This window comes from Calidris pugnax, unplaced genomic scaffold (genome assembly GCF_001431845.1).
Source record: "Calidris pugnax isolate Ruff unplaced genomic scaffold, ASM143184v1 scaffold28, whole genome shotgun sequence".
Lineage (NCBI taxonomy): Eukaryota > Metazoa > Chordata > Aves > Charadriiformes > Scolopacidae > Calidris > Calidris pugnax.
Window position 1 is genome coordinate 9,555,232 of NW_015090842.1, and position 8,924 is coordinate 9,564,155.

The 8,924-nt window shown below is 58.4% G+C and overlaps 1 protein-coding gene across 1 annotated transcript; it reads right to left on the bottom strand.

The window, feature by feature from the left end:
* Positions 1–2,646: 2,646 nt before the first annotated feature.
* Positions 2,647–8,869, bottom strand: RNF166 (ring finger protein 166). The gene is made up of 6 exons (XM_014942522.1): positions 8,685–8,869; positions 7,170–7,326; positions 5,723–5,835; positions 5,251–5,365; positions 4,555–4,662; positions 2,647–3,628 (listed from the first exon to the last, which is right to left on the bottom strand). The coding sequence occupies exons 1-6, from the start codon at positions 8,855–8,857 to the stop codon at positions 3,563–3,565; spliced, it is 732 nt and encodes a 243-aa protein (XP_014798008.1). The 5' UTR covers positions 8,858–8,869; the 3' UTR covers positions 2,647–3,562.
* Between the last annotated feature and the right edge of the window lie 55 nt (positions 8,870–8,924).

An 8,924-nucleotide genomic window follows, 5' to 3' on the forward strand; every position in this document is an offset into this window, starting at 1 on the left:
CAGCACCGGGGGTGACACCAGCAGGGACAGGGCTTTCCCCACCACCACAGGGGTGGGGGGGAGGGCAGTAGGACCCCCCACGGCAGGGATGGTCCCACCACCATCACCCTGAATCTCACTGGACCATGGAGATGCTCAGGGCCACTTGCAGGGTGTGACCTTGTCCCCACCACCATCCCAGCCCCACTTTGCCAGGCCAGACCCCAAAAAGCCATATGCCCATCTCCTCTACCATGGTGCCCTCCTGGCACCAAAAGCCTTGCAGGGGCTGTTTGGTAAGGTAGGGTGACTCCTCAATGCAATCTGCCTTTGCCCTTGTCCCCCCAAAGTTCTTACTGTCCCCAGAAGAACCACTCTCTGGCCAGTGCTGGGACAAGAATGAATCCAATTGAGGGGACACCAGTGCCTGCACCCAGGATTGGTCCCCCCAGGGAGGAGACATGGGTGCCACCCATGCCCAGCTGGAGGGACTGGCTGCACAGAGCCAGCCCCACATCCCTGGGGAACCCCCACAGCCCCGTGGGGGCTCGGAGCCAGGACATCTCCCAGGGACACCCACAGGAGAAACACCCACTGCGCTCCCCTGGCCAGCACCCAGCAGAGCTTTGGGGACAGCACATGGTGCCAAGCATCCTCCTCCCATCCTCCCTCCCGAGAGCCAGGACCTGGCTGCCAGGGAGGGAGCATGGCCACCAGCATGCAGAGCTAAAGGGGTGTCAGGAATGGGGTGTGGGGGATCCCCCCAAGTGCACACCAGCCCCCAGGGAGGGGTTTGGCAACACCCGGCACTGGGACAGTGGATTGTGAAGAGCCCAGGGCAGGGAGGAGGGGTGACAAAATGGCATTGCCAAAATGCTGCCGTTAACGGGAGGGATTGATGAGTCAGGGATGAAGCTGTAACGACGAGGAGCCCTGTGTTTGGGGAAGGAGCAGCCAGGGTGGGGGGTACTTCCCCCCCCCTCCCTCCAGGCTGTGTCCCGCACCACGGCACAGGGAGGCCACCCGTGGATGAAACTGCCTTTATTGAGAAAAATGGTTTGCTACAAATAACGTCATTGATTTAATTCTTCTTCAAAAAACAGTACGTCTCGTTAAAAGGTCTAGTTATGCAAAAAAGTGGCGGGTAACACACTGACGAGCACGGCCGGAGCCCCGGCACAGCCCGGCCGGCAGCGGGCAGAGCCTGCCTGCGCCCTCGCAGCCTGGGCCATAAAGTGCTTTACAAAAGCAGCCGTTGCTGCCCCTGCTCTGGCATTGCAGGGCAAAAAAAGGAGGAAGAGGAGGAGGAGGAAGGAGACAGAGAGGTTAATAGCACGGTCCCAGAGGCAGGGAGCTCCCTGCAAGGGCTCTGATGGAGGCTGCTCCAGGACCCAATGGTCCCAGCTGAGGACGGACAGGGGAACCCTCTTGGGTCCCTTCTGAGAGATGCCAGTGCTCTCCATCCCACCAGGGACATCCCCAGGGCCAGGCAGGTGCCAGGAATGCTGTGCTGGTAAGGGAAGACCCCTTCCCTCCTCGCTAGCCCGGCTCAAGGGAGCTCACAGCCCCAAAAAACACCCAGTACTATTTAGATCAAGGTTAAAAAACAAGACCGTATTGCTAGAGCAGAGCTGGAGCTGGAGCCAGGTCTCGGATAAACCACAAAGGGACACTTCACCGAGCAGGGATACGCAGAGGGATTGCTCTCCCACACCCCTTCTCTGCAAACCCTTGCTGGGAAGCGGCACAGGAGGTCTGCAGGTATCATGCATCACCACCTCCCCACAGTTCCTTCACTGGGAGCCTCAGGCTGATCCTGCCGCTGGCGTGACACCAAAGGGTGGCAGAGTCTCAGCACAAAGCTCCTCTCCCCCAGCCCCAGGAAGGATGCTTCAGATGGGGGACAGCTTCTGCTGCACCTGGGGACCACGCTCAGGCTGGCAGCAGCCCACTTGAGGCCTGGCAGAGATCTCCCTCCCACCCTCCCAGCCCACCAGAGCAAACTCCAGCAGCAGCAGGCAGAGCAGAGAGGAAGGGAAGTAGGGAGGACAGATCACCGGGATGCTACGGAGCATCTCTCGGATCAACATCTGCCCAGGTGTGCCCTATTCCCAGGGAGAGACTTGGGAAAGGGAGATACAATCCCCTATTTCAGGGGGACAAGATGCTCAGCGTTGGGGATGGGATCCTGCAGGGGTAGAGGTCCCTCCTGCACACTCATCACCCAAACACAACCCAGCGTCTCTGCGCCGAGCACCAGCATCCCAAAACTGCCCACTCGAAGCCAGAAGGTGCCACTCCAGATTACACTCTGCCCACGTACAGCCACATCCAGCACCACCACGAAGTTCTGCCCACCAGGGTCAAGCCACTGCAAACCCAATCACGCAGCCCGGAGAGGGACAGCAGCTCAGAGGGCACGGCAGGACAAGAGGCTGAGGACACAAGCAGTGCTGCCACTCCTCAAAAAGGCAGCCGACGAGGTGCTGCTTTGACCCAGCCTCTCCTGCATCACCATCCAACTGCGGAGAAATACGCTGACAAAGGAAGGGAACGGCCAAGAAGTAACCAAAGATGACAACCTCGTGCTCCCCACGGTCCCACACACTGGCCTGGGGTCCAGCTCCTGCCTCCCACCTGATTTCAGATCCACAGCATGTTCGTTTGTTTGGGGTCTTTTTTTTTTTCCTGTAAAAAATAGACTTTCTTAATAATGTTCCATAAAAATACTCTTGTCCCCGGTGACGGATATTGCAGTTGTGAAGAGTAACAGCTTCGGTTCCCGCTCTATAAAACGTGGAAAAGGCATCACGCCAATTAATGTAGAAAAATGCAAGAACTCAGTATCACAAGAGCCGGTACAAAACGAGGAAGGTGAGAGTTTCACTGGACGCCGGGTGCCATCGCCGCGGACTCCTCCGAAGCCACTGCCATCACAGGGCACACGAGGGCAACCGTCTCGCCTCGGGATTCAGCCCACCCTGCTTTGGGTCTGTGCAGGAGCGGGCAGAGGAGGCAGCTCCTGCCTGCAGCACAGGGGACAGGACAGACCGACGTCTCTGGAAATAGCCTTGTTGAGTTTAAAAAAAGATGCTCCGTGCCGTTTTTGTTGGTTTTTTTTTTTTATCTTCTCCTTCAAAAAGGACGTGGATGATTGCAGTTTCAAACTAGGGCATTTCTGCATAAAACGCATCGTAGTTTTACGTACCTATTCGATTGCAACAGAGAGCATGAAGACAAATGGTGCCAAAAAGCATCTAATAATAAATAGATCTGGATACACGTATATACTCCGTATACGGATATGAAATACCTAACCGAGGAAGGATCCCAGCCCTCCGGTGCCGACTCCTCTCTCCTCCCAGCAGTGGACGTCTCTCCTCACTCCTCAGTCCAACACACCGCTAAAGAGAGTCCACCTTCTTAAACAAGGTGGGATTTGCCCAGAGAGGAGAGGGAAGAGAGGTGGTAGCAGGTCTCCAGGGGGGGTTGAGGAGCTCTGTGCCTCCCCAGCAGGAAGGCTGAGTGTGCAAAAGGAGACGGGGTGTGAGGGGGGGTCCGAACCGATGCTCTGCCGTCACCCTCAGTTCTCAGAGAGCGACAGCGCCAGGGCAGCCTGCAACGCTGCCTCCTCGTCGATGTTATAGTCCTAAAAACAGAGAGGGGTGGTCAGCAGAGCTGGCATGGCCAGACCACCCGGCCTCCATCGAGCAGGAGGGGTGGCCGCAGCAAGGAGCCCTTCCTGCTCCTTACTAGCCCCCCAGGACTGGCCCCCTCCATCTCTTCTGTCAAACAGGTCCCAGAAACGCCATGTTCTTTGGGTGCCCACGGACCCTCTCCTGCCTGGAATCTGCCAACATCAGCCCTGCTCTTAGACCTGGCAGCAGGCAGGGATGAAACGTGCCCACATGGCAAGCTGTGGCCAGAGACTAAAGCTTTCTAGCAAGGCCATGGGCTTCTCTCCAGTGGTCCCTCGGGTTTATGCAACACACTGAGCCCTCCCCAAGGTGAGGATATTTCTCTGTAAATAGTTATGAGTCTCTTTCCCTGAAACCCAGCATTCCCTGCAATAAAAGCAAGATGCTAACAAAACCTCTCCGAAGTCCCTGCAGCCAAGACCGGGCGATCACACCCTTACCCCCACACAGGAGGGGTCAGCAACTCCCTGAGAGGGGGGGCTGTGGATACCTCCCACGTGCAGCTGCTCCCCTCCCACTTAGGAAGCCTCAAAGAAAAGGGCTTTTGTGTTACATTTCCTCAGGGGAAGAGTTTAATGGAGCACACGGAGGAAACAAGCTGTCTTCACAGAGAGCAGTAACACTTCCCTCCCCTCCTTCAGAGACGTTTTCCTGCTGTGCTGACAAGGACCAGCTTGAGCACCCCTGACAGCAGGCTGGGAGCCCAGCCCCTCACCTCTGGGGGTCTCCATGTGCCTCCCACAAAGCCTAAAGGAGATCCACCCCCTTCCCCTCCTGAGGGGCTGCACAGCAGGACAGGCTGATCCTGGCACGGGAAGGGAAGGGCTGGTTTCATCTCCCAGCTGCTTGGCGCAGGACGCGGGGACGATGTACTCACCACGAAGGTGTCGTAGGAGAACTTGTGCCTGTGGAGGAGGTGCTGGAGAAAGTTGGCGCTCTTGTAGCTGGGGTCCCCCCAGGGCATGGCTGAGCAGACTGGGCACACCTGCAGCAGACAGGGACAAAGGGGAACCGTGACTCACTGACATAAACCTCCATCTCCCCCAAGGAGGTGGAGACACAAAGGAGAGGTGAGTAGTGGTGTCCTCTCTCTCACAGAGGGTGTCCTGCAGAGAATGTGCTAAACAGGAAGGTCCTCCACCCCACCAAGCAGACCCCTTGGTGCACAGAGCCTCCGGCACGTGGCCCAGGCTGCTTTTAGCCCACTGATAAGCTACACACACGTGTGCACAAGCACCTCTGAGATGGTGCCAGAGCTGTAAGTTCCCTGCCTCGGTCAACCCAGCGGGGATGGGGAGAGGAAATCCAGCACCACCCAGGTCGCAGGCACAGGGGGACAGAAGCAGCTTGTTCCAGAGAGCCTCTAACAAAGCAAACTGCAGCAGGTCCCCACCTCCCATCAAAGGGATTTAAAACAAACTAAACCAGCTGGAAAAACAGCTGTAGTTTACAGGCAGCAGCAGCAGCTCTGTATCCTGGTGGCCTCAGACACAGCATCAGCTACGGCGTGTTTGGATTTCCAGGAGTTAACCCACACAGAACCAGCCCATCCCAGTGCCCCAGCGTCACTTACCACTTTGTTGGGGTCGTTGCGGTGGTTCTCCATGCAGTGCTTCACCAGCTCCTGCTGGTCCAGGTTCCGGGCCCCACAATACGGGCACACAAATGTCGAGCGATTGGGAATATTGCTAAAGAGAGCAAGGACAAGCTCAGATCCCCCAGACAGTGACTGGATCGACTCCTTCCAAATCAATCCAGCCACCCTTGCTTGGCTTTGTGCCACCCAACCATGGTGGAAACCAGCCCAGCCCATTCCCACTCCAGGCTGAACCACCTGGGGCTGGTTGTTCCTTCCTCCCATGCCACACTCCAGAACACAGGGCAGTGCAGGGGCTGCAGATGCCAGGAGGGAAAAGGTGCTGATGTTTCTCCCTGTGATTGGGCAGGGGAAAGTCATACACTATGCTTGGATATTAAGGCTTGTGAGGGAGGGGAGTGCCAGAGCAAAGAGGGACAACGTTTCCCCACCTGACACGTGGCAGTACCTGGGGATAGGCTGGGACGTGGGGACAACTGGAACGAACTTGGGGCAGTTGGCCATCTGCTCCTGCACCTTCGCGCAGGACGAGACGTGAGAGCGCATTTTCGCAAGGGTCACCTGGAGAATAAGGAGAGAAGAACCATTCCAGGAGGCTGCAGGAACACCTTCTGGACGCAGCGCTGGAGCCTCCGCTACAGCTCAGGAGAACAGTTTTGGGCAGTCAACATCAGAGCGAGCACTGGCCTGTGCAGGATGACCCCCATACCAACATGGCAACGCTGCACCAGCCCATCCTTCCACTAAGGACAGAGATATAGGGCTGCATGCTCACCACATGCATCCCTGGAAGTCACACACAAGCCACCCTGGCTGCATTATTGTAGCACCAGCTCTATTTTCCTTTGCAAAGGAGGAAGTGCTGACAGGCAGAAACCCCAAACTGCTCTGACACCGTACGGTCGGTCCTGGGCCACAGCCTGGGAGTTATAAGATCCCTGAAGTCCAGAGAAGGGCGACAAAGATGGTGAGGGGTCTGGAGAATAAGTCTTATGAGGAGAGGCTGAGGGAACTGGGGTTATTCACCCTGGAGAAGAGGAGGCTGAGGGGAGACCTTATTGCTCTCTACAACTACCTGAAAGGAGGGTGTAGAGAGGTGGGGGTCGGTCTCTTTTCTCAAGTCACAGGCGACAGGACAAGAGGAAATGGCCTCAAGTTGCGCCAGGGGAGGTTCAGGCTGGATATTAGGAAAAATTTTTTCACTGAAAGGGTTCTCAGCCATTGGAATGGGCTGCCCAGGGAGGTGGTTGAGGCACCATCCCTGGAGGTGTTCAAAAGACGGGTTGATGTCATGCTGGGAGGTATGGTTTAGTGATGATGCTCCTTGTTTGTTGTGTGGGTGTCTATTTTTGTCAGTTAGGTTGACAGTTGGACAAGATGATCTTTAAGGTCCCTTCCAACCTAGAAGATTCTGTGATTCTGTGAAGCTAACAGAAGCCAGAAAGTGCATCAGCAGAGACACACCATGAATCACAGCTTTACAGCCAGTCTCTGAGGTGTCCCAGACCAGGCTGCCCCAGGCTACGCTGGCAGTTCAGCTCCTCAGCAGCCAACAGGGTTATGGCACCTTCAGCACTTTTAAACAAGACCTAAATCCTTAGCCGTCGTTAGGAGCAGCAGCAGAGCTGATTTGTCTCAGCCTCTCCCGTGTTGCAGGAAAACCTCAGCCTGCTTTTGAAGGTCCCCACTGTCTAATAATAGCTCCAGTCTGCTGACAAAGGCAGCGAAGAGAAAGCGCCTTCATCTCCGCACAGCCCCGCTTGCCTGGCTCATGGCAGAAGCTGTGACACGCAGAGGGGACACCACACCTCACAGGTGCAGTTTGGGGACCTGCAAACCCAACTGTGGGAAGGGCAGCAGGATGGGGACGCGCAGCCTTCCCCCGTGAGCTTTACCTTCTTGCTGCAGCCTCTGCAGGGAGCCTTGTAGGACGAAAGCTGTTTCTCCACGCTGGAAGCCTTCTCCACCTTCTTAGGGTCGAAGGGCATGCGACAGAGGGGACAGAGCGGGGACGGCACTTGGAGGCAGGGCTGCAGGCACTCCCCACAAAACCTGGGGGTACAGACAGCGGCACTGAGCAGCCCAGCCCAGGAGGAGGGGGCGTTGCAGGACCCCAGCCCCAGGGCACATCCACTCCTGTGCACCCCAGGCTGCAGGGCAGCCCCAAAACTCAAGGATCAGCACCCCCACTGGGAGGAACTGGCTAAAACTGGGAGCTTGGGGGAGGGTGTGGGGAGACCAGGCACAGCCTAAGCCCAGAAGGAGCTCTCTGGATGGGCAACCAGCACTCAGATAATGTGGCTGCTCTGAGACCCGTGGCCGGGAGCGGATTTGAATGTAGCCAGACAAAACGCAGCACTGAGCATCCAGGCCATGAAGGGAATAAAGCGAGCGAGTGCATTAGAGCTCGGCTCACCTCCTTTCAAGGTCCTTATGCCTGCAGGGCCTCGGATGAGAAATCAAAGGAGCAGAGAGGAAGCACCCCCAGGCTCCAGGCAAAACAACTCTGTCCTCATAAAGTTAATTGTCACAGCATCCACCTGCCCACCCAGCTCATGTCACCCAGAACTGGGGAATGACATGCTGCTAAACCTCTGCCACCGCACGAGGAGGGAATGTCATGGGGCCCCTTGCCCCAGCTCCCCAGCATCGTCCTCATGAAGTACCCTCAGCCCCAAATGAGCTGGAGGAGGGGGGGAAGAGCAAGACCATGCTGGGGCACCAAAGCAAGCCATGGCTTCAATGGGAGACCAAGGTGTCCCAAAATCAGGCTGTTAAAGGGGAACAAGGAGGTGTCATGGAAATGCTGGGGTGACAGGCAGACCTCAGCTCCCTGTGGCAGTGCCCTGGGTGGCCTCTCCCTGTGCACCAGGGCACAGCACCCACGGGTGGCCTAGACGTGGGGGTCGGGGCAGGGCTCCCACCCAGGTGAGATCACAGCCAGTGCTGCCAGGGCACCAGGAGCAGAGGCGGGGGGGGATCCCGGGGGCGAGAACCGGGTCTGGGCACAGAGGGAGAAGGGGGCTGAGGTCAGGGGGTGGGCAATAGAAGGACTCCTCGGTGCACCCAACGTCGGGTCCGGACTGTAAGACACGGGGACAGGGGGGACATATAGATGAGGATAAGGTTGCCTGTGCTGGCGGAGCAGCTGGGGGTGGGAAGGGGGTCCCGGGGGCGAGCAGCAGAGAGGGAGAGAGGCCAAACACCACCCGGGGGTCCCGGGACCGGGCTGACAGGGGGTGGGATGGGGGCTGCCGGTGCCCGCGGGGGTCACAGGGCAGAGGGCCCAGCGAGCGCGGCGGGCCCAGCCCCGGGGGTCGGGGCAGACCCCGGTGGTCGGAGCAGGCCCCGGTGGTCAGGGTAGGCCTCGGGGGGATCCCCGCCGCCCCCGCCCCGGGGCCCGCTCTCACGTGTGTCCGCAGCCCGCGATGCCGACGGCGCGGTGGAAGACCTCCAGGCAGATGGGGCAGCTGAACTGCGCCTCCAGCGCCTCGGCGGCGGGACCGGCGGGGGGCGACGCCCGGGGGGGACCACCCGGGGCCTGGGGCCGTTGCGCCGCCGCCACCAGCAGGCTCCGGAACATGGCGGCGGCGGCGGCGGCGAGGGGGGGGCGACGCTTTGACGTCACCGCCGCGCGCCGCGACGTCATC

What these genes read in the sequence shown, in the direction of transcription:
- RNF166 (XM_014942522.1), bottom strand. Translation starts at nt 8,857, where the DNA reads ATGTTCCGGAGCCTGCTGGTGGCGGCGGCGCAACGGCCCCAGGCCCCG. An exon ending in ACGTCCCAGCCTATCCCCAG is followed by an intron (nt 5,366 to 5,722) that starts GTACTGCCACGT and finishes TGCTCTCTTTAG; the next exon opens with CAATATTCCCAATCGCTCGA. An exon ending in TCTCCTACGACACCTTCGTG is followed by an intron (nt 3,629 to 4,554) that starts GTGAGTACATCG and finishes CTCTGTTTTTAG; the next exon opens with GACTATAACATCGACGAGGA.